The 23,900-nt window shown below is 38.1% G+C and overlaps 3 protein-coding genes and 1 non-coding gene across 8 annotated transcripts; all 4 read left to right on the top strand.

Moving 5' to 3' along the window:
- Positions 1 to 717: 717 nt before the first annotated feature.
- Positions 718 to 4,592, top strand: hsh2d (hematopoietic SH2 domain containing). Of its 2 annotated transcripts, XM_025053557.1 has the most exons (6): positions 757 to 774; positions 1,691 to 1,846; positions 2,976 to 3,065; positions 3,153 to 3,318; positions 3,560 to 3,799; positions 3,919 to 4,592. In XM_025053557.1, exons 2-6 carry the CDS (start codon positions 1,725 to 1,727, stop codon positions 4,354 to 4,356), a joined length of 1,056 nt encoding a protein of 351 aa, XP_024909325.1. In that variant the 5' UTR covers positions 757 to 774; positions 1,691 to 1,724; the 3' UTR covers positions 4,357 to 4,592. The 2 variants fall into 2 exon arrangements, with proteins under 2 accessions (XP_024909322.1, XP_024909325.1); XM_025053554.1 differs by having other exon boundaries at positions 718 to 1,846.
- Positions 4,593 to 5,977: 1,385 nt separating this feature from the next.
- tax1bp3 (Tax1 (human T-cell leukemia virus type I) binding protein 3) lies at positions 5,978 to 10,867 on the top strand. The gene is made up of 4 exons (XM_008335231.3): positions 5,978 to 6,197; positions 8,983 to 9,102; positions 9,280 to 9,357; positions 9,527 to 10,867. The coding sequence occupies exons 1-4, from the start codon at positions 6,159 to 6,161 to the stop codon at positions 9,662 to 9,664; spliced, it is 375 nt and encodes a 124-aa protein (XP_008333453.1). The 5' UTR covers positions 5,978 to 6,158; the 3' UTR covers positions 9,665 to 10,867.
- Positions 7,856 to 7,928, top strand: trnat-ugu (transfer RNA threonine (anticodon UGU)). Its single transcript has one exon. It is a non-coding gene; the product is annotated as a tRNA-Thr (tRNA).
- Positions 10,868 to 13,740: 2,873 nt separating the features above from the next.
- On the top strand, positions 13,741 to 23,864 carry slc1a6 (solute carrier family 1 member 6). Of its 4 annotated transcripts, XM_008335212.3 has the most exons (11): positions 13,741 to 13,922; positions 14,101 to 14,182; positions 18,818 to 19,084; positions 19,166 to 19,303; positions 20,128 to 20,335; positions 20,577 to 20,619; positions 20,767 to 20,895; positions 22,007 to 22,191; positions 22,327 to 22,560; positions 22,766 to 22,960; positions 23,547 to 23,685. In XM_008335212.3, exons 3-11 carry the CDS (start codon positions 18,862 to 18,864, stop codon positions 23,683 to 23,685), a joined length of 1,494 nt encoding a protein of 497 aa, XP_008333434.1. In that variant the 5' UTR covers positions 13,741 to 13,922; positions 14,101 to 14,182; positions 18,818 to 18,861. The 4 variants fall into 4 exon arrangements, with proteins under 4 accessions (XP_008333434.1, XP_008333425.1, XP_008333418.1 ...); XM_008335203.3 differs by lacking the exons at positions 13,741 to 13,922; positions 14,101 to 14,182 and adding an exon at positions 15,402 to 15,540; XM_008335196.3 differs by lacking the exons at positions 13,741 to 13,922; positions 14,101 to 14,182 and adding an exon at positions 17,007 to 17,192 and having other exon boundaries at positions 23,547 to 23,864.
- The last annotated feature ends 36 nt before the right edge of the window (positions 23,865 to 23,900 follow it).

The raw sequence follows: 23,900 nt of genomic DNA, 5'->3' as shown, positions 1-23,900 counted from the left end.
AAATATGACAAAGTTTGGTTTGTCAGCTTTTGTCATCTGCAGGTGCTTCGGTCTTATACAAAACAAAACAAAGAAAGCCTTGCATGTAGTCAGTCAGTCAACAGTGAAGCCCTATTATAGATGTACATGCCTTTTAAAGACCAGTTGTGGAAGTATTCAGTAAAGTGTGCAGTCAGTGCAGTTCGCACCACATCAGGTCAAACCTGAATGTTAAGACTATTCCTGTTACTCGGTAACATCAGATAAAGGCCTGCTGTGGCTGCTGAATGTGATTTTCATGCAGCATTAGCTTTTGCATATTAGCGCGTGACAAAAAAGACTGACTTCCTTAATCGCTGCTTAACATACACAGAGACAACGCACACATGAGTTCATGTGGGACATACTGTACACTGTAAATTCAGTTTAATTTTCAAAAAACATATATTGTGGAGTTGTTTTACCTTCCTACATTGTTTTGTACTGGTGTCCATTCGCTCATAACAGCCTCATGAATAAATGTAACACGTTGTGACCTAAATATTAGAGAAGCAGGAGAGAAGCAGATTACCAGCAGCCACTTCCTCATGAGACTGTCAATTTCCAGGTTTCAGTATCAACGTGTGGTACAAACCATTCTGAATGTAAAATCCTAATATTATAAAAAAATGTATGTATATATACACTTATATATTATTTACTATATATATATATATATATACACACACACATACATTGACGGTCCATTGGTTTCTTCCAGATCCATTATCATTTGCCTCTTTGGGACCAAAAAAGGTGAGATGCCAAAGTATTGATGGTACATTTCTCTAATATCTATGTGGTTGTCACGGTTGCATCACATTGTGCCATAAATTTAACCAGTACACCCAACATGTAATGTGTATTTTAAAATGTGTTCAGTTTAAATGTGTAAATATATGTTTTTCAATGTAGGTAAATCATTATAGCCTGGTCATTTGAATAGCAGCTCCTGAGGCTAAAGATGTGGGCACTGTTGATGTACTGTATTATTTTTAGATATATTTACATGTTCTTTGTAAATGGATACCTCAGTACCGACTTATGATAATGTCTAGACAGCACTAAAATACATTTAGACAGTGGGTTCTCTGCTGTTAGAAATATTGTCGTTGCCTGTTGCTGTAGGTGTTGTTTCCTAATGTGTGAAGGCGGGGACATGTTTTTGTCCCCACCCATTGTCACTCAGTGTCAGGTAAGTGAGTTTGGCTGTGACATTTCAGTGCACGGCAACAAGGCAGACTGCAGGTGAGTTTTCTTCTTCTGTGAGCTACAGGTAATCAGTATAGAAGTAGTTTTCATCTCGTACTTTTAGATTCCCTGACGAATGCCAGACAAAGTAATTAGTGGTAGATTCAAAATACCTACAGGAACTCTAACACATCTTTATCAGTTCCATCAGATTTCCATTACGTTTTCCTCACCTGTTGTTGTGGCCAATACTCTGTTAGTATTGGTTAGCTCATTCTTAGCCATTTTTCAAACTAAAAACTACACACACACACACATATATATATATATGATATATTTTTTCACTTTACTATTGTCAAAAAAGTCATGAAAAGTCCATCACAGTATTGAACTTTTCCATCCACACCTTACTTATCATTGAACCATCTTAATTATGTTGTGTGAATTTTACTTTCCTAGATTTTTAAATTTTTTTCTATAGGTGACACGGATTGAACACAACGTTTTCTGAGACAATGGACAGGAGTCAGTCGTTAGAAGAACAACAGACTTTAAGCTGGTTCACACAATCCCACATTAACTCCATCATCAGAAAAGGTATCATCCCAGAATGGTTTCATGGCGTCATATCCAGAAAGTAAGTCCAATGTGGTGTGTGTGTTTAGTGAAAAACAAAAAGAAGAAGAATCGTGCCATGAAGTGATTATTTGATTATGTTTTACTGAGCTGTGCAGTTGTGTCAGGTTTTTGGAAGTAATTAAATTTAGTATGAGGTCATCACACAAACATCTCAAAAATCAAGTCCAGATGTAAGCAGCTTGTAACCTACATTTCTTAAACTTAAGACTCACTAAATACCAACCAAAAACAGTAAAGTCAATTTTAGTCAAAGGACGTTACAGCTTTCAAATTAGAATTCAAATGAATATTAAAAATATCCTCTTTCATTTCAAATTAGAATTCAAATGAATATTAAAATATCCTCTTTACCGGCAGGAAATGAATGAATACTGTCTGTATACTGTGTACAGTCAGTGTCATATATTATATGTTACATGTGTTAATATTAACATTACAAAGTAAAGTAGAATCTGTTTCATAAATACTGTTAGAAAAACTAAACTAGAACACAGCAGCTTTTTGTCAACAGTGGGAAGAATAAAACCAACTGCCTTTTATCAGGAAGAAATCTCTGGCAAATCCAGACTCAGTGGTCAACTGTCTCCCTCAGAGAAAAGAGAAAAGAGAGAATGGGGGAGGAAAGAAAGAGAGAGCAGGAGCAGATATATAAAGTACACAGGCTGTTACAGCAGTACAGTACAGGGTGTATGGAGAACGTATTGTTAGTGTTAAAGCACTAGTTCACAACCTTTTCACCTTGTGACCCCATTTTGACTTTGACAAATTTCTGGTGAGATTTCAGAGACATTTCACTGACTGTCACTTGTGCAGCCAGGTGATCACAGCCATCAATCAAGATGCACCAGCTCAGATATTTTCATGTGCTGCATTTTATTTGAATTCAAGTTATATTCATAAAAGTGAAAGACAGTTGTTCAAGATTGTGTGTGGTGTTTTAATCATAGTTTTAAAAGCATAATAATTAGTTGAAAAATACAATTTAGGAGTAATATTTATCATCAATTATGAGATATTTTAGATGACCCCGTTTGAATTCCAGGTACAACCCCAAGGTTGAAAAATGCTGTGTTAAATGCTAAATAATAGTGAATACAGCATCACAATACACTCTGTTCATTGTGCAGGATGGCAGAGGAACTACTAAAGATCAAGCCTCCGGGTTACTTCCTCATCAGAGTTAGTGAGAGCAGGGTTGGTTACACTCTGTCTTATCGGTGAGTGTTTAACAGATGATGTTGAATTTGTCATTTCATCATTTCAGTCACTCTTATAGTTAAAGTTCTGTTAATCTCTTCACTCAGAGCCAGCGACCGCTGCAGACATTTTATGATTGACATACTGGAGGGCGGCCATTACGTCATAGTCGGGGAGACTATGCCCCACCGGTTCCTGCAGGACCTCATAGACTTTCATCGTAAAACTCCCATCATGCCTTTCAATGAGGTGTTGACAGTTGCCTGTAAACAAGTGAGGAAATAAAATTTATTCACCTAACTTACTTACTCACTGACAAATATTTATATATATTTTTTATTTTATCTTTTGTGAATCTCTCTTAAATTGAAGTCTTTAAGAATCTTTGAAAACTTTTCAGTATTTGCCTGTTTGTATTGTGCATGCATGCATTCATAGTTCAAATTAGAATGATTATTATTGAGTTAGCAAATGATCCATATGAAAACCATTTTCTATTTTTTTTTCATGTCAGTCTTTAGATGACAGGATCAACTATGCAGAGCTTGTTTTCAACAAAAGACATCAGAAATCCAATGACCTTTTGCCACCAAGCAACCCAATACAGCCAAAGTGGACAAACAACCAATCAGAGGAGGAGGTGCCACCTCCACTCCCTTATCGACAGCAGACTGTGGTCAACTCTGCAGCTCTACATCCAAGCAGCAATGAAAACAGACTGTACCCGTCCTTGGAAGAAGAGGTTTCACCCGTGGTAATGATTTTAAAACTGAAGCATTATTCTGCTGTACAATTAACACATATTCAGAACATCCTTGATAAAATACACAGAGTCCTTATGATCCGTATGTCTACTCTCTCCTCTTTTTGAAGTCTGTGTCAAGGAGTTGGAACAACTCCAGTGCCAAATATCCTCCAGCCAATCAGCCTCCTGAAATCCCAGCTCGGAACTACATACCTTCAACAGAGGATAACCAGACCTATTTCAGGACCGGCTCTGCACCTGGAAGTCCCTCCATATCCAGAGCCATGGATCAATCTACAAAGAGCGACGATATGAGGCCCTGGGTGTCATTCAATCTGAAGAACCTGAAGAAGAAGTTCATAAAAAGAAACCCATCACTGGAGCATACATACGCAGAGATAGCAGAGACACAGGACGTTAATGAGTACCAGGAGATCACAGGTGAGTTGAGCACAGGGGGAGCAACAGTTTACTGTGATCCCCCTGATGTGACATTATCAGATGGAGTCACACCTTACGAGTACCTGACACCTCCTCCCTTTGCCCCAGGATACAGAAAAACTTAAGGCTGTAAGACATATTAACAGGTTTTGTGTTTTGTACTAAGTACTCTGATGAAGTTCTCTACGTTTTCTGTACATTTAAATCATGCCAAATGTTTACACACATACGTGTTTAGTAAGAATGAGCCAACTGTCAGAAGTTAGATGATAGGTAAATCAGAAATGACTCTGCTTTGAATGCACCACAGCAGGTCTATCATCTGTAAAAGGCAGACAACATAGAAGTTGAAGCAAAAAAACAAAAAGCAGATCTTGGTTGAACTTGTTTCTCCAGTTGATATTTTAAATGTGTGTGAAAGTTACTAGTTTTTGTAGACAGCATTTTCTGACATCATTACATCACTACATTGTCATTGGAAATATTGTGTTCAGGTGTGTCAAAAAGTTATTTTTATCTGTAGCTCCCCCACAACCATAAAAAGAAAAAGCTGCAGAATACAAAAAACAAAAAACAAACAAAAACAACAAAACACTTCTTAAACATCACTTTGCACAAAAAACAAAAAACAAAAAACATTTCCAATGATACGAAGTGAGATAATTCTCTGCAGTGCAGGATTTCCAGATATGTTTGATTAATTATACAATACTTGGCTCCATTGCAGCATAAAATTGGGGAAAGTTGTAATACAGAGTAAGAGAAATAACAGACATTGGATAGAAATTAAATTAATATCTGGTTTGTGTTTCATTGTTTGCACATCAGTCATGTCACTGTACACAGACATTTCATTTTTACATGGTAAACTATTTTGAATACTCTTTCTGAATAAATCATAAAACCTGTTCTTGTTTTTCCTCCCACATATTTCCTTCTTTACTTCCTATAACTAACATAACATGCCAGTACCTCAGAAATGGTGATGCATAATAATGTTTTATAACACATTAAGAGGCCAGACTTGCCATTTGAGACTTTTAACACTGCAAAGAGGACTTATCTATCTTTTTAATTTGTTTTAGCAATTCTGTCCAAGAATGTAGAAGAACATGTTTTTTTTTCTCCTATGACTTTAGCTCACTTTCACTGGAAACCATTGCATAGTAAAAAAAAAACAATAAAAATGTCAATATTAAGAAATTAAAAAGAAAATAATTTTATTTTAAGTATCTTTTCACTGCTTCCAAGTAGAAAGTTACAAGTAGAAAGGACAAATTGAAAGAAAACCTTAAACAATGAATAGTAACACTAGATCTATACCTGTAATGCCTAACATTTGAAGGTTGTTATTTAGGAAATGAGAACACAACTGATTTTGATGATGAATGAAAGAAACAGTGTGATGTCAGAATAAGCATACTGAGTAAAGCTAGAATGCTTAGAGTAACTGTTTAAATGTGGCGTAGGGGAATCATTTAAAAAGAAATAAATATATTCTTAAATCTTAGTAGGCTTGTCCACTAAATATTTATATTTAGTATCTTTTGATTTAATTTGTTTTCTGTTACCACTTTTACTAATGCATGCTCTTTATAGATAGTTCTACTGTAGATTGTCCCACTTCCTTGACGGGAACATGCAGAGTTGTTCAGACGTGTTCACTTCAGTCATTGGGCGATGGCTCACAGGTAAACACCGCCCTCGTCGGTTGCCCTGGAAAAACAAAACATGCAAACTTGTTTGGGCTGGAAGAGTCAGTGACGTCACGCAGAAAGTCGTTGGTTTTACCCAGGGATCAGCCCGGCGCTACTCATGTGAAGAACAGGGAAGTTCTACCAGCCGTTGAATCCTTTACTTTTACTTTATGTTATTGTTTGTGAGAGTTTCTGCGTTTTATTGTTGAGTTCGATAATACGGTAACGCCATGTCGTACATTCCGGGGCAGCCCATGACTGCTGTTGCGGTAAGTTTGGGAGAGAGCGGAGTGTTCCTACTTAGCTAGACACTATTGTTTGGCGTGGTGAGCATTAACCTTGCTTTTTCACAGCTGTCCAAGTCGAGTTAGTTAACATTAGCTATATATTATTGGTCAATTGTCTTTTTAAATTAACAAGGGACTACAATTTTAGCAAATTTAACAAAATAGTCGAATGGGCGTCACCGCTGTGATTCTTCCTGGTCCTTTGGAGAGGCTATGAGTAATGTATCTATCGTATAGCAGCTGTCCAAAGACTTAAATAGGGCGAGGCATCTGTAGGATGCATACGAAGTAACATGCTAGCAGCCAACAGAGTTTCTAGTACTGTCTTGTTTTGTGTTTCTTCTTTTTTATATAATGTTGAAGTGACTTGCAAAAAAATGAAAGCAAGTTTAACAGCCTGATTATTCAGGAGCTTTTACAGATGTTTTCCTTGCAGCAATATTGCTTTCTATTTTAAAATGGTTTACTTATAACTATACTAACTACACTCACCGGTCACTTTATTAGGTACACCTGTCCAACTGCTCGTTAACACTTAATTTCTAATCAGCCAATCACATGGCGGCAACTCAGTGCATTTAGGCATGTAGACATGGTCAAGACAATCTCCTGCAGTTCAAACCGAGCATCAGTATGGGGAAGAAAGGTGATTTGAGTGACTTTGAACGTGGCATGGTTGTTGGTGCCAGAAGGGCTGGTCTGAGTATTTCAGAAACTGCTGATCTACTGGGATTTTCACGCACAACCATCTCTAGGGTTTACAGAGAATGGTCCGAAAAAGAAAAAATATCCAGTGAGCGGCAGTTCTGTGGGCGGAAATGCCTTGTTGATGCCAGAGGTCAGAGGAGAATGGCCAGACTGGTTCGAGCTGATAGAAAGGCAACAGTGACTCAAATAACCACCCGTTACAACCAAGGTAGGCAGAAGAGCATCTCTGAACGCACAGTACGTCGAACTTTGAGGCAGATGGGCTACAGCAGCAGAAGACCACACCGGGTGCCACTCCTTTCAGCTAAGAACAGGAAACTGAGGCTACAATTTGCACAAGCTCATCGAAATTGGACAATAGAAGATTGGAAAAACGTTGCCTGGTCTGATGAGTCTCGATTTCTGCTGCGACATTCGGATGGTAGGCTCAGAATTTGGCGTCGACAACATGAAAGCATGGATCCATCCTGCCTTGTATCAACGGTTCAGGCGGGTGGTGGTGGTGTAATGGTGTGGGGAATATCTTCTGATTGCTACTTTCAGCAGGATAATGCGCCATGTCATAAAGCTGGAATCATCTCAGACTGGTTTCTTGAACATGACAATGAGTTCACTGTACTCAAATGGCCTCCACAGTCACCAGATCTCAATCCAATAAAGCATCTTTGGGATGTGGTGGAACGAGAGATTCGCATCATGGATGTGCAGCTGACAAATCTGCGGCAACTGTGTGATGCCATCATGTCAATATGGACCAAACTCTCTGAGGAATGCTTCCAGCACCTTGTTGAATCTATGCCACGAAGAATTGAGGCAGTTCTGAAGGAAAAAGGGGTCCAACCGTTACTAGCATGGTGTACCTAATAAAGTGGCCGGTGAGTGTATATAGGACAGTTTTGGGAAATTCCGACATTTTCCGTGCAAAATCCGTGGGCTCCATAGCTCAGGGGTTAGAGCACTGGTCTTGTAAACCAGGGGTCGCGAGTTCAAATCTCGCTGGGGCCTTCCTTTGTTTTTAATGGAGTATTGGCGTTGTCATTGATAAGCAGATACTGTCCTCCAGTTGTACCATGTAATCCTTAAATTTGCTAATTGCTAATGCACCATGTCAACATATGTAACCAGTCTCACTGTCTTTATTACCTTCTGTGATTAATTTTAGACCACTTTTTATTGTTTCCACCATAATATCAAGTAAGTATTTTCTGATTTCCCTTAAAAATGTAAAAAGCTGAATGTGAGCATACTTGTGAATTGATCTCAAATTATCTCTAATCCAAGACCAGAGATGCATAAGTCAGTAAGAGAAGTCTACCTGTTATGATTTAACTCTGGATTGACGATTTATTAAATATTAAATCTGTGTTGGTATGTAATTATACTAAAGAAGCATGTATGATGCTTGCAGTGGCTAAAACTGTCTCTCACACTTTCCCTGGGATAGAGAAATTTCGTTCTGGGCCTGAAAGTCCTGAGTGAGTGTCTAATGGAGGCCCTACCGTTCCAAACATCGGCACTCATCATTTAGTCCACCACACTGCAGAGGGACTTGCTGCGTATTCATCACCACACACAGGCAGCCTTTGTACTAGTGGGTGTTGTAATGAGTCCTCGTGCCAGAACCGTACATCCATCTGTGTTTCAAGGGTCTACAGCTGCTTGTCATTGTCATTGAACCAAGTCTTCATTTGAGCTTTAGTCACTAGAGAGTAGAATCCCAAAGCTAGAATTTGTCTTCTGCTGAAATGTAGTAAAATATACAGTATCAAGATTGGATGAATCCTCTCAAATGAAAAACAAGTTATTTACCAGTTGTACTTGCACAGAATTAAAATTAAATTAAAATCAATTAAACTCATTGAATTACAGTCAGTTTATATTAGTATTTTTTTTTCTAATGACAACAATGCACGTTTCTTATGTACTGTATTAGTGGCTTTAAAACAGAATCAAAACCCAGGATAGAATCTTTTTCTGACTTTTCTCAGTTGAACTTCATTTAACATGCTCATTAGTAATTAAAAAGACATGTCTTAATTTTCTTTCTTTGTTTTAACAGCAAAGAATTGAAATCCAGAAATTGCGACAGGGAGATCATCTGATCCTGGGCTTTAGCATCGGTGGAGGCATAGACCAGGATCCTGGACAGAATCCTTTCTCTGAGGACAAGACAGACAAAGTAATGCAGTCCCAGCCCTGTTATTAGTATTATAACTATGGTAATAACAGCTATGATTAGAATTATGATTATGGAACATCGCTCTTTGAAGTAGATTTGGCAGTGATACTCAAATAGATGTTATACAATCCTTTAAATATTACATGTGTTATTTTACTGTACTTGTGTTGTCTTCAGGGTATCTATGTGACCAGGATAACACCAGGCGGACCAGCAGATGTCGCTGGCTTGGTGATGGGAGACAAAATTCTGCAGGTATGTGCTATGATGGAGTATTGGTCTAAGTCCACCAGAGGGCACTAAGTGTTCACAAAAGAGATCGGAGCAGCTGGACCTATGATCATATTGTTGTCTGTATACAAACGTAGTCGTTTTGATCAAATGGGCTAAGATGTTCCTAAGCCGAATGACTTTTTTGTCCCAGGTGAACGGCTGGGATATGACTATGGTGACCCACGACCAGGCTCGCAAAAGATTGACAAAGAAAAAGGAGGATGTGGTGAGACTACTGGTGACCAGAAAGTCTCTGGAGAAAGCTGTCAAACAATCCATGAGCCACTAACCCAAACAGTGGTGCTGCACTATTCTGCACAAAGGACTGAACATCGATGTAGTGGGATCCCACAAATCCAGATGACAGAGACGCTGTGGCCTTATAACCAGGTTAATGTGAAACTACCACAACACACCAAAGACAAAAAGTGTTAAGTCGAAAAATTTAAATGCTGCGCATGTCATTTCTCACACTCTGTCATTGGGTAAAGGCTACTTCTTTTCACTTGAACTTCTACAACTCTACATTCTCTATACCCAAATGTAACAAACAGCAAACATACATCAGACTTCTTTATACCGTCACTGCTCCTTTTTTTTTTTAACAGAATTTTATGAATTAATGGTGCACTGTGTACGATCGAGTTGTTTTGTATGACCGTAGGTCCACAGACAACAACCTCAGCTCATCATTTCACCACTAGGTGCTGTCAAGTCCCACACGCTGTACCATTAAATAATATTTCCCTTTTCTACAAACAACTCATTTTTTCAGTTAAGAGAACAACATATTATTATTTGTAAGCCTTATAACATTTGCTGATTGTTTAATCAATGCAAGAGTTTCAAGACGCACAATATCATTAGCATTTGCCACAGATTATTTCATAGTTTTTTATCACACTTGATAAAAAATGTATGTATTACAATATTTTTTTAAAACATACTGCAATATTTTACAATTATGATCGCATTGATGATGCATTTCTGTTCCATGTAATTCAGTAGTTTACTGTGTCGTCTACATGTAGAAAAGTTGAATTCTCTTCATTTGAAACTGCATATCACAGCACAGAGCAAAGGGCACTTTTTAAACAAATGAATCGTCATAAAACCACCATAAGATAACAAACAAGTTAAATATAAAAATAAATAAACATTTCTGCTCACACAGAAGTAACACTGTAGACACAGCATCATGCTACACGAACAGTGTACGATAGATATAAAGAGACAACATTCCTGCAGTGTTAAAAACCACTAAATACAACTTTCAAAACATTCACACATTCTCACAAATTGTGTTAAAAATATTGATTTCAGTTATGTTTGATTAAGACACTTTTCTCCTTTTCATATTGTTTACGTTTAAAAATATTATCCACCACTAACAAGGTAAATATTCTGAATGTAATGTTTGGAGAGGAGAAAATAATAATAATGTTTTTTTTAAAAGTAATAAAAAACAAGATTACACAAGGCTGAAAAGAAAGATTGTTTTTTCATTAATTTGTGAGTTTTTGTTGGATCCTTTATTTTTTAGATTTTTGCTTAAGTCAACAACTATTCATCAAGATTCTGATTTTAGTGAAAATATATTTTTTATTAAAGCCACACCTTTAACTGTATTTTAACCTCGTCCCCACTGTGCAGGGTATTTTAATATCACTCGCCATAGTTTCATGTTCTCAGTTATGAAGCAAACATCTGACATTTCAAAGCAAATAATCTATTCTCTGACCTTTCTCTGGTCACCAAAGGCATTTTGATGGAAGGCTTTTTCCACTTTCATCTCCTAAATATGTGCCTGTAAGCGATCACTGTTGTTGCATGAGAACATGAGGAATAAAGCAGTCCATTATTAAACAAAATAATAAAAGGCCCAGCAAAACAAGGGGAGAAAATGAGAACCATGTTTTCTAAGTAGTTGCTGATTTTATTATACACTTGTTTTGTAATTTTTAAAACAAAATCAGGATTGCAAATTATCTTTCTCAAGAAGACTGCTTTTTTAAAATGAACGTGCCAATTTGAACTTTTCTCAAATAATGCCTAATGATAACTATGAGCTTTGTGTCTTTTCAGGACAAAGGCTGTTGAGCTAGACTTGCTGAGTATTGACATATTTGTTCTTAAAATACCAGGTGAGCATGTCAGACCAATGGAGAGGTCAACAACACAGTGCTAAAATAAACCTCCCCTATGAGAAATAATTGATGAAGCTACTGTGTGTGTGTGTGTGTGTGTGTGCGCGCGTGCGTGCGTGTGTGTGTGTGTGTGTATGTGTATGTATGTATGTATGTGTGTTGCTCCACTACTTGGTTTACATTTTAAATTTCAACCCCTTGCTATGGACTATATTTGAATTATAGCGAATGTGTATATTTTCCAGGAAAAAATGTAAAATAAAAATAATGATGCCCAGGACAAATTTTGTTTTAAATCATCCAACATATTTAAAGAAATCCTCATATCCAGGGAGGTTTTATGTACACATACAATGTACACAGTGTTTTGGATGTATGTCCATCCACTCTTCACTATCAAAATACATGGTAGTATGTGTATGTGAGACAGAAGGAAGCAGGCTTCAGTCCACTTGCCTGAGCATCATCATATCATTATGGGTGTAATAAGACAATGAAGTGTTCACAGACCAAAATCCTCTCACCAATTCCACAACACTAACACATTCCACGTTGCTAGGTAACTATTGGACAGCCTTAAGTGGAAGCCGTGAAAGTGCCAATTTGATTGTAGGTGGCGCCATATGTTATAATTTAATCAATGCTGAACAATTTTTTAACCCAAACATTTCCAATAACCAAACAAATCTAAAAAAAACCCAACAGAATACAAATTCATGTTCAACAATCAATCATGACAATCCACAACTGATTAACTGATTAACATTCTTTTGTGCAGACTGGAGAATATTTACAGTCCCTAAGTGTGGATCCTACATGATCCATGCCTCCTACGTATGGCAGGATAATTATGTTACCATGGTGATGCATCCTCTCTTGCATCACTTTGGTCCTACAGCAGATTGTAACCTTTGTGAATCCATCTTCAGTGTTGAGTAGATAAATGGCTGTTGAAGGCCAATAGTGAAGCCTGTGACTTGCAGATGAACACCCATTCATTCTCGTTACTAAAAAATGTCTTTCCTTGTTTAACTTTCACTTTGGAAGCAGACTGAAACACTCACCATGGTCTAGTTAGCAGCAGCTGTGGGACTTTGATCTGAATGACAGGAAACAGTTTCTTTTAATAAGAATTGATCTGATTACAGGGCTGAGTCACGGTCTGTTGAAAATACTGTTTATTCTGGTCACTTTCCAGTCAAAGATATGGTAATGTTATGGCTGTATTTGCGGTCTGTCTCTGTATGTGGCCCTGATGATAATGAACCACTGATCTGTTCAGGGTGTCACCCACCTTTCACCCGAGGTGATTTATAATCTAACATGTCTCTTTGCTAGTTTCACAAATTTGACATTTCTCCAGATTGTGAATCCAGATTTGTTGAAATGTGTGGATTGGTGAACCTCACGTGTGACTGGCAGGAGGGTCGTTCAGTGGAAACTCAGTTCAACAACAGCCGTCACTTATCGGGTAGTCACGTCACAATTATTAAGCAAAACTTACATCATGTTATGAGGTATACATTTCAAAATATCAAACAACAGCAATATAAAGACTTAAGTATTTATACTGTCACTTTCTGAAACCAGATACATCGAGTTCTTATACACAACTAGAATTTGATTTACAAACTCTCCCAGTTTATCTGGATTCTTCCACTTTCTCTCCATGGTACACAAGTGTTTATTTAACAAAATATTCACCGGCGTATTTCTTTCTTTTTCAAGTTCGTGCTAAGTTGGATGCATATCAATGTAATATGCACATGATGAGTAGGTGTAAGTGAGGAAGAGCTGGGCAGAAAGATGCCAAAGGGTTACAAATCCATGAGTTCCCCAGAGTGGTTCAGAGCAAACCTGAGCCATGAGTAGATGCATGTTGTCATAGCAATGAATAGAGTGTGTTTAAGCTGAGTGTGAGCTCCTGCAGGAGGCGGTTCAACATGGAAGCTGTGGCTTCATTTTTCATGGTGTAGGAATATTGCCAACATAGAATCTATTCTACTATCTGACGTTTCCTTATCATTGAGAACTGCAGTTGGAGGTGAGTTCATGAGCCTGACAGTACTTCACTAATGCATGCTTCATGGGGGTGCCGGGACCGCGGTGGTTCTCCGTGCCCCCCCCCCCCCCCCTTCTCTCTCTCTCTCTCTCTTGGAGGTTCTTTAACCTGTGCTCCTCCCACGCTCATCCCCACGGTTCCCTCAGCCGCAGGCTTCATAGACCAGCTCAAAACGCTAGATAGTACTGTAATAAATAAATAAATAAATACACAGAAGTGGACTACAATTTAATGTGTGGAGATGCGGTGTGTGGGCAACACTAGTTCACTATCAGCTGCGTAGTGGAGAGGAGGACATCCACAGGAGGACGCACGGAACGTCTGAGATTTAAACACAGGTGAGTTAAGATTTACTGTGGAATGTTGATTACAATTCAGTTAATGGTGATGGTGGATGGTGTAATGTTAAAGCTGCAAAACTGCCTTTGTGGTTTTTACGCTCTCCAGTTCAGATATGATTTGTGCCTGAAAAGTTGAGCTTAAGATGGTGAAGTTTTTTAATTCTCGTTTTGGCAGCGTCTTCAGAAAGAAAGGCAGTGTGACGAGGAGAGGAGACGTTTCTTCATGAGGAGCTGAATCATTCAAAGGCACCAACAGGGTATCAGACGTTATATTTTTCTATATGTGATTCTTTAATTAATGTTGTGTTTTAGCTAGTGACTATATTTCTCTGTTTGTCCATCCATCTATCCATCCATCACAACTCTTGTTTACCTATATCTTGTGTCTCCCCTAAACTAAAGCCCAAAGGCCTTGTTGTTATTGTTACCTATGATTCTATTTTCTCCTACAACTGTGGCAGTGTAAAACTGCACCAGCACAGATTGCTTGTTTGCACCTTTTATAAATGAGGAGTCAGTTGTGGGCGGCATGTAAGGGTAAAAAAGATGGTGAGCAGACTGATACTGACTGTAATCAGCACTACGTTTTTTGGTACAGGTCTGCAGGATGCTTTGTTGGGCAACTACGATTTGAAAGAGATTAACCGTTGTCCTGACACTGGTATTCCTTTAACAGACACAGTAAAACCTTGAGATACGAGCGTTTTGACATATTGAGATACGAGCAAGCTTTGAGCAATTTATGCTTCGAGATACGAGTCCGCTTACAGACGCTAACGCGAGGTGGCCGAGCACTCGGAGCAGCCCACGCTGCTTCACTCGTTCACTTCACGTGTTCGTCGACTTCCGTACGCATCTCTTCCGTATTGTGTTTGCGTTATCTATGTGATTTTATCTCAATTTTTGCATTATTCTTCATAATAGTGATGAGTCCTAAGTGAGTGAGTGGTAAGGATGGTAGTGAGAAGAAGAAACGCATGATGACCATGGAAATAAAGCATGAAATTGTCGATAAATATGAGCGTGGTGCATGCTAAAGAAAGAAAACAAATCGGAAAAAAAGAGAGAAAAGTAAAAAAATACGTAAGTTAAGTTAATTCTAATTTTATGTAAGTTACGTGTAAGGTACGCTACGGGATCAAGTGTCTACGTCAACTCTTCTTTTTTTTGAAAGTGCTCTGGCTGTGGGGGACACTTAGTGGGCCCCACTGAATGAGACAGTTATTTGAGGTTCAAAATTGAGTTTAAAGTAAAGATTAACTGGGATCAGATTAGCATTAAAGTGAGGATTAGGATTAGATGTATGTTTCTAATAGTTTATCTGAGGCCGTGGGCTGGGAAATGTGTAATGTCAATGTAAGGTGCTCACAGAACACAAAAGGGGGGGGGGGGGTTGGTGTTTGTCTATATCTGTGTGTGCATGTGTGTTGGGGGGTGGAGGGGGGGATTTTGTGTGGGTGTGTTAGGAGTTGTCAGAAGGTCAGGGCGTATGAAAAGCCTCTTCATATCTGTCTGCAGTTGAGAGCAGACCTGGCATTATCCTGCTCTTACACACCTGTGGTGTTTTAACCTGATTTTGACTGGACAGTTAGAGACCAGCTGTAAACCATGAGCGGTGAGTAACAGTGAGCAACACTGTAGTATTGTAGTATTATGTAGTATTACTGTGGCAGTATGAAAAGCACTGTAACCTCATAGTTACTCAAGTAAAGTCTTTAGGATTGTTATGTAACCTGGTACACTGGATGAAATTCTCCAAAACTTTGTGCAAGTTTAAATGATGCTGATGTAACTGTTGTCCCGGTATGTTCTAACACATGAGTTTGAAGTGGCTTCTGCTGTGGTGTGAACTCCGCTGTGCCTGCACACTGCATTCCCCTGATCTAAAGAGGCTAGGTGTAATTTTAGACCAGAGCTGTGGTTTTAACACAAGTTTATATTGATTTATTCCATAGTGTCTGTGGTCCATGTCAGGTTCAATGTAGCTGAGTATTTGTATGGACATGACTTTCTTTCATTTAGGTTAATGATTAAATCTTTGCTCTCTGGTGGTGCTAGATATCTGTGTTGTCAGACAGCGAGTGTTGACTGCTCCATCAGGTGCAGGTTGAGTTCAGTACTTTGGCTAAGCGTAAACATCAGTGCCTAAACTTATTATATACAATTATCAACAGGTAAACATAATTTATTGTTGTACAGATACAGTATATTAAAAGATAATATTTCATGTTGACTTTCTCACGTTGCTCTTTAGTGATGACTCTGTTTCTCACTCCTCTCTTTCTGTCACACATTCTCATGTATTGTCCACAATGATCAGTTTTAAGTTTTAAGCTGTTTAAAAATAAATTACAAAAACAAACTACAAACTAGAGAAATAACATTTGAAAGTTGTTTACCCACTCAGTCGGCAAAGCAATGTCCTAACAGGTTTAGACTTGTGCTTTATAGAGAGATGATGGACAGATAGGTGGATGGATGAAGGTACAGAAAGATGGTTGGATGGATGATGAGTTGATGGTCGGATGGATGAACTTTCTGACTAATGTTAAAAATGAGAAAACATGGAGGATTCATACTGAGTATTCACTGTTGTTATCATCAGTTTCAGATTATTAAAATGAATAAATGAAAATTGCAGGTACTAGTAAACATGGACTGCAATTGGTAAAAACAAACACCTGTACAATTAGGATTTGTATGTTTTACGTAGAATCTTGCTTTGAAACTAATGACTGATGTGATCTTGTATATCTGCATATTAGCTCACACTGATATGCACTCATCTAGTAGTAAAAATAGCACTATTCTATCACATTCATGTGTACATTCAAGTTTAAACATTTTTATTTTAATTTTATATCCGTGTATTTATTTCTTTATTTGTATTAAATCATTCATTTAGTTTTTTAGTTTGTCACAGTTGTCAAGCTTGAGCTGGTTATAAATGCATAGAGAAACAAATGACAAAGTCAGACCGAAACCTTTACTCATGACAAAAGCCCCATAGTATCTGTTAAAATGTCAAGTACAAAGGGCTTTGATCTGCAAAGAGAGAATCTGGGGGGTCAGTGTGGACAAAGTAAGCAAAAGTAATTAGCTGAACTCGGTGGCAGTTGGTGTTATAAATCAATAGATTAAAGTCCTACAGAGAGAAGGAATAACATCAAAGAAAAGAAGGCAACAATGCAACAGATTGAGAAAATGTTTTCCTAGTGATGGAGGCAACAATGTGTGGATCGTCTCTGTTGAAGAAGAAGCAGACAGGTAGTGTAAACAGCTTCCTGAATTTTGAAATTTAAACAAACAACGATCTGAAATTGCAAAATCTCTTAGTTTTTTTCCCCCAACTGTCATACCCACGCAACCACATGGTTGTACACAGTTGTATTTCCTGTATGATGTAATACCTGGACTTTGTCAGAGTAATGGTGGAACACAAATCTAACCTGAACTGACAACATCCATTTACCAGTGTCAGATGACAACAAGTGACAAACAAATGTTACTTCCTCTATTAGATTAGACACTGACACTAGGTTCTCATAAAGGTAGTGAAAAAGTAGTGAGTGAGTGACTGAAGGCAGTGCCGAGAGAGAGAGAGAGAGAGATAACTATTCTGCTTCTGACACACAGCTAAATAATGACCATAAATATCCAGGGTCAAACCGCAGCCTGCTCAACAATGGGCCTTTTTTTACTAGGTAGATGTGATGGTTATTGCAAAACAATAGACAAAAGAGAATCGATAAAGTGAGTCAGTGAAGAACACAGAATGGACGAACTCTTAGAAGATCTGGTGACATGCTGTTCCCCCAAGGGGAAAGAAAAAGAACAAGAAGGGAAAAAAAGCTGAAGTAGTTGGAGATCAGGTCGATTTTTTAAACAGTAAAGTGGATGAGGAGCTGGCCATTTATTATTTTCTCATAGCCCGCGTTTTTTCAAGCGTGTTTGCAGAGCGGGACTGAGAGGAAACAGTTTAGCTCAGACACAGATAAGAAGAAGTGAGACTAACTGCTCACGGACAGTTCTGTGTTGGCAACAGTGAGGAAGCAAGGTAAGAGCAGAGCAGCTAAAGAGTATTTTTGGATAGTTTGACTGGGTATGAATACTTAACGGTGGTGGTGTTGAAGTAATGATTTCAGTTGAGCGACTCTCCACATTCTGTTGCATGTACGAACACAGAACAGAGTCAGAGAACACGGTCATTCATTAACTACATGGTCAGTTAGTGAAAAGGTTTTTTCAGATCATAGTAGAATCATGGTCCTAATGAAATCCCTGCCTTGTCACTCACAGTTTATGGGATGATGATTTGTTGTCACTGTGTTGTCCTCACATCATGTCATTGTTTAATTATAGCCTACGTTTAAAGTCACAGCTGTAGTTACCTCATTGTTAGTGCTGAAGAAAGTCATCAAAAATCTTTTTTAAAGGTAACGTTTTCAAAATATTAGACTATTTAAAAATGTTCTCTCTAGAATTAATTTTGAATAATATAACATTGGATATCTTTTAGTGAGAATGTTTTTTTTTTACTATATAAAAATATTTTTTAAAGTTACGGTGCAATATTTACATGGGCATTTGAATGAAAGGTACATATGCAGGGAATTGCCCTTACATGTAAAACAGTTGCTTTTAAAAATGTTTTATTTGAATTTGTTAAAATTGTAACTTATTTAAATGTATCAGTTGTCATCTGTTCAGTGTGAATTTTCCTCTAAAACGTTCCAGACAGCTCCTCAGAACTAATTTCTCTCTCATTTCTACGTCATGTCAGTGTGCCTTAACATTCTCAGTAGTTATTTAATAAAGACTCCGTGTAGTCCTACAGTCTTGACAAATCCTCTCTCTCTCTGTTGACTCTCCTCTCTCCTCTCCTGACCTAGTTTCCCACGAGACCTGCCTCCTGGACCAAGTGCTGGAGTTGATTATGAACGAGAAACCCCCAGCAAGTACCAGTCTTTTCCTGAACGAGGACGTGGACAAACCACCTTCGCCCGAGAAAGGAGACTTGAGGAGGCGGCTGCATCGAGTGATGGAGAAGAAAGCCAGCAGCATGAAGGACAGGATGAGTTCCATGAGCAGGAGCAGAGTCAAAGGTTTTCTCAAGAGGAATCTGTTTGTTCTCTTCACTGTGGCTGCAGTGGCTCTGGGTGAGTCCAGTCACTTCGACCTTTTGGTTTTCTCTGCTGGTAATAGACTTGATCTGACTCTGTGTGTGTGTGTACATGCAGGTGTGATCCTGGGCTTCGCTGTCCGTCCTCATCGCCTGACTCTGAGGGAGATCAAATACTTCTCTTTTCCTGGCGAACTCCTGATGAGGATGCTACAGATGCTTGTGCTGCCGCTCATCATTTCCAGTCTGGTGACAGGTTGGCCATGCAAAATACACAGTTCTAAGTACTTTATGCTTAGTATTTACATATAAGTACGTTTGAGTAGAAGAGTAGCAGTTCTGTTCTTTTGTTTTTTCTTTTTCAATCAGGCCAAGGCTTCCAGGGATATGGATGAAATTCACATTTTAAACTTATACTCATGCTATATTTATACTCTTAAATGTGTTTCCTAAAATCTTTCATGAAGAGAATGGCTGGAAAAAATATTCAAGCTTTTGAAGAATGTAACAAGTGTATTTTTACAATTAATACTTGAACAGTATTATTTTAAAGTAAAAGCACTGTTAAAATGTTTTTAATCACATTGCAGTTAATGGTGTTATCAAAAGTCTCAACATTGTCATATTTACATAATAGATAATAAAATTAATCATTTACTGAGATAGACACAGTTTAAAACTGGGGAGGGAGGAGCTTAACTCAAATGTGTTTTCATGTCACAGCTCATACTGTTCACCATGGCAACACTGAATGCAGCAACAGGACACGAGCTAGTCTCTGTCGACCATATCAGAAACATTTGTGCTATTCTTAAGGCAAAGGAATGTGAAGTATGAATGTGATGTTTATCTATGTAAAAATTGATCTTTGTGTGCATTGTTTTATCTATGTAAAAATTGATCTTTGTGAAAGCATTGTTTGAACAATCTTCTAAATACTGTGCACATGAATGTATTAGAGCATGTGTGTGAGTTTGATTAACAAAGAGTATGTTTGTTTGGTTATGGTGTCATGAAATTTAAAATTTAACTGTGAGTTGTGCTAAAAATAAAGTTAAAAATAGCTTTCCTCTATTTCAGGTATTTCTTCTTTGGATAGCAGAGCCTCAGGTAAAATGGGCGTCCGTGCGGTGGTTTACTATATGGTGACCACCCTGATCGCTGTGTTCATTGGAATTGTGATTGTGATAATCATTCAGCCGGGAAAAGGCAACAGAGATAGTCCCGTAAACAACAATCAAAACCTGGAAACTGTACAGGCTGCTGACGCTTTTCTGGATCTCATCAGGTAACAACAACAGTAGGAGAGAGCATGCACAACATGCAGTATTTTCAGAAATATACATAGTATAGCTAAGTATTTTTTTTATTATTTTAGGTAACTTGCTAAACCAGATCAAAATACTCTGAATAACTGAGCTTATAATTATTATAAAAATGTACTTTTATTGAAGAAATATTAGGTAAATATCTTATTATTGTTTTGGAGCTCTTTATTGTTGTTTATTTTTTTATTTTTTTTTCTGCAGAAACATGTTTCCTCCTAATTTGGTGGAGGCGTCCTTCAAGCAGGTGTGTAAAAGTTTCTAAAAAATGACTAAAAATACACTCATTTGCCTTAAAATACTTAGCTAAGTCCACATTTGTTGTTAAAATTCAGAAAAAAATAGACTTTTTTGGGACGCCAACTTTTGTGCATATTTATTATTTTTCTTGCAGTATAAAACGTTTTACAAGAAGATCGTTCATACCAGGAACATAACAGTGACTGTGAACATCACCGACCACGTCAATGTGACAGACTCTCACCTGGGAGAGAACCTCAGCAGAGTTCTGCGTCATGTACAGGTGAGAGGCACACACATTATGCCAAGAAAAGACAGAAAACATGCTGTTGTCCTTAATGCATTTTTTGAATATGCAGTACACCGTATATGGAATAATAATATAGACGAGCGGTGTTAATATTTACTGAAAAATTTGACAGCAATCATTGCAATTCATGACAGCAATTCATGTTTCCCTTCTCTCCAGGTCTGTAATGTAGAATTTTATCATATAGTTTTGCGTAAACACTGAATCTGGAACAACCAACACATGAGAAATTAAATTTGAAATAAAACACACATCAGTGGTTTTTGTTCCTTTATCTCTTTATCTGTAGCCTTTCCAGTTAATTTTTAATGTAAATCTTTTTTTCACAGGCCAACAACAACAAAAAAATACAATGAATGTGCTATAACATACATAATGCATACACTGCTAATACTACAAATTCTGCCAGTATATAAGGGGTAAATACTGGCAGGCCAAGACATTTGATTTGGTCTTGCGGGCCAAATATAATTCAATGCGGGCCAGATCTGGCCCCCGGGCCTGAGTTTGACACATGTGATATAGACAAAGTGAATCTATCACTTTGGTCATGCAGTTGTTTTTGTTGGTTAAGTTCTTTGTGTGATTTGCGTACATACTATTATCCAAAGTTGTAGTACTGAGGAAGTGAACTGTGATATGCTGGAACAGTGGTCTACTGATTTATGGATGTCACAGGGAACCAATGAGCAACTAATTCATTACACAAAAGAAAAATCACAAGACATCACAAGTCTTGAAAAACACATGTGACAAATTCCATAGAATGATTAGACAAAAGTGTGCTCGCAGAACAAACGAGTAGAAAACTCCATTCACTGTAGTCAGACTGGAGTCAGCCCAGCAGCCACCAACATCCGTCCAACGTTAGGACTCAAGTCCACGTGTGGATGTTTCCCAGAAGTCATATTTAGTCAGGTGACTCAATCCACACCATATAAACAGTAAGTGGCAGTCTGAATACAAGAAACATACATCTGCCCGCTTCTATGTGTCATTACATTGTCCACTTCAGCCAGTCCAAGCGTTATTTACAAGCATTATGAACAGGCATTATAAACAAGGGCCCTTCTTCTTCTGACAGGAGACAGTGGAGGAAACAGTTCCTGTGGCCGGGTCATCGAATGGAGTGAATGCTCTGGGTCTTGTTGTCTTCTCCATGTGTTTTGGCTTGGTGATTGGTAACATGAAGCAACAGGGCCAGGCTCTCAGGGACTTCTTTGACTGCCTGAATGAAGCCATCATGAGGCTGGTGGCCATCATAATCTGGTCAGTCAGGTTTTAAAGAGTAAATGACCTTCCCTTTGTTTTTGGAGTATTTGATCTTTGTTACCCTACTTTTTTTTTGCCCTTCTCTTGGCTTGTCCTTGTGCATTAGTTTACTATAACCTATAACTCTTCCAGGTACGCTCCAGTGGGCATCATGTTCCTGATTGCAGGAAAGATAGTGGAGATGGAGAACCTGGCGAAGATGGGCGGTCAGCTGGGGATGTACACCATTTCAGTTATTGTTGGTCTCCTCATCCACGGAATGTTTGTCCTGCCCCTGCTCTACTTCGTGGTGACCAGAAAGAATCCCTTTCTGTTCATCGGTGGTCTACTGCAGGCACTGGTTACCGCTCTGGGAACGTCCTCAAGGTGAGTCTTATTTATAGCTGTAAACACAGATTTATGTCAAAATGATCCTTTCTGTCCTTTCATTGAGTGAATGTTGTCATGTTCTGTTTGACAAATGTTAAATCCATATTTAAGTTGTCTTTTACTTGTATCATTTTTTTCAAGACAAAGTAACTATACTTTTAATACACTGTTTTGTGTAATAATAATAATTTCACTTCTCCAGTTCTGCTACTCTGCCCATCACATTTCGCTGCTTAGAGGAAAACAACCATGTGGACAAAAGAGTGACTCGCTTCGTCCTCCCTGTAGGAGCCACAATTAACATGGATGGCACCGCTCTTTACGAAGCCGTAGCGGCCATCTTCATCGCTCAAGTCAACAACATGGACCTGCACTTTGGCCAGATTCTTACTGTTAGGTATGCCAACCATGATGTTTTTAGACCTGATATTATTATCCTCTACTGTTAACCTGACAGCGAGCTATAATACAGTATATCAATGATACTTATTTATGGTAAAAGGTCAAAAAATGACTGAAAGAGCAGACTACAATAAAAGCTCCCATATTAAGGTAGGTGTCAGTTTTTCTTCAGTTACATCAGCTAACCTTATCAGAATTAATTAGCAGTCACTACCTTCGTCAAGTAATTGAGTATAGCTACTTTAAAAACTACAGTAATGGAGGGATCATCAACTCCTGTGCAGGATTTTGTGTTCAGAAATCAAAACATCCCCACTAATGTATAAGTAGCAGTCTGCAGTCAATTTCCTTAATTTCCCTTTGGGATAAATAAAGTATCTATCCATATATACTGTATATATATCCATATATATCCATATATATCCATATATCCATCCATCCATCATCCATCCATCCATCTATGTATCTAACTGATACTTTTACTTGAACTTAATTTTGTACTTTGCTTAATTTTGTAACATGAGCTGTTATTTTGTTTCTCTGCCCTAAATGTCTTTTTATCCCTCCCACTACTCACACAGTATCACAGCAACGGCTGCCAGCATCGGAGCAGCAGGTATCCCTCAGGCTGGCTTGGTTACCATGGTGATCGTATTGACATCTGTGGGACTGCCCACAGAGGACATCGCACTGATCATCGCTGTTGATTGGTTCTTGTGAGTTACCATTAAATGTCAGAGTGAAGGGGATTGGTCTGTGAGTCTCTGCCAGCCTAAATGTCATAGGAAAGCCAGAGGTCCCACTACTACAAAGGTTACTTATGCATTATGTAGAATGAGAATGAGTTGATATATGAACTACCTACCTACCTATCTATCTATCTATCTGTCTATTTATATATCTTTTATATTTTATATGAATAAAATATAAAAAAA

Source organism: Cynoglossus semilaevis, chromosome 2 (genome assembly GCF_000523025.1).
Source record: "Cynoglossus semilaevis isolate Cse_v1.0 chromosome 2, Cse_v1.0, whole genome shotgun sequence".
Lineage (NCBI taxonomy): Eukaryota > Metazoa > Chordata > Actinopteri > Pleuronectiformes > Cynoglossidae > Cynoglossus > Cynoglossus semilaevis.
The sequence above is the reverse complement of the archived record's forward strand: the minus strand, read 5'-3'. Positions and strand labels throughout refer to the sequence as shown.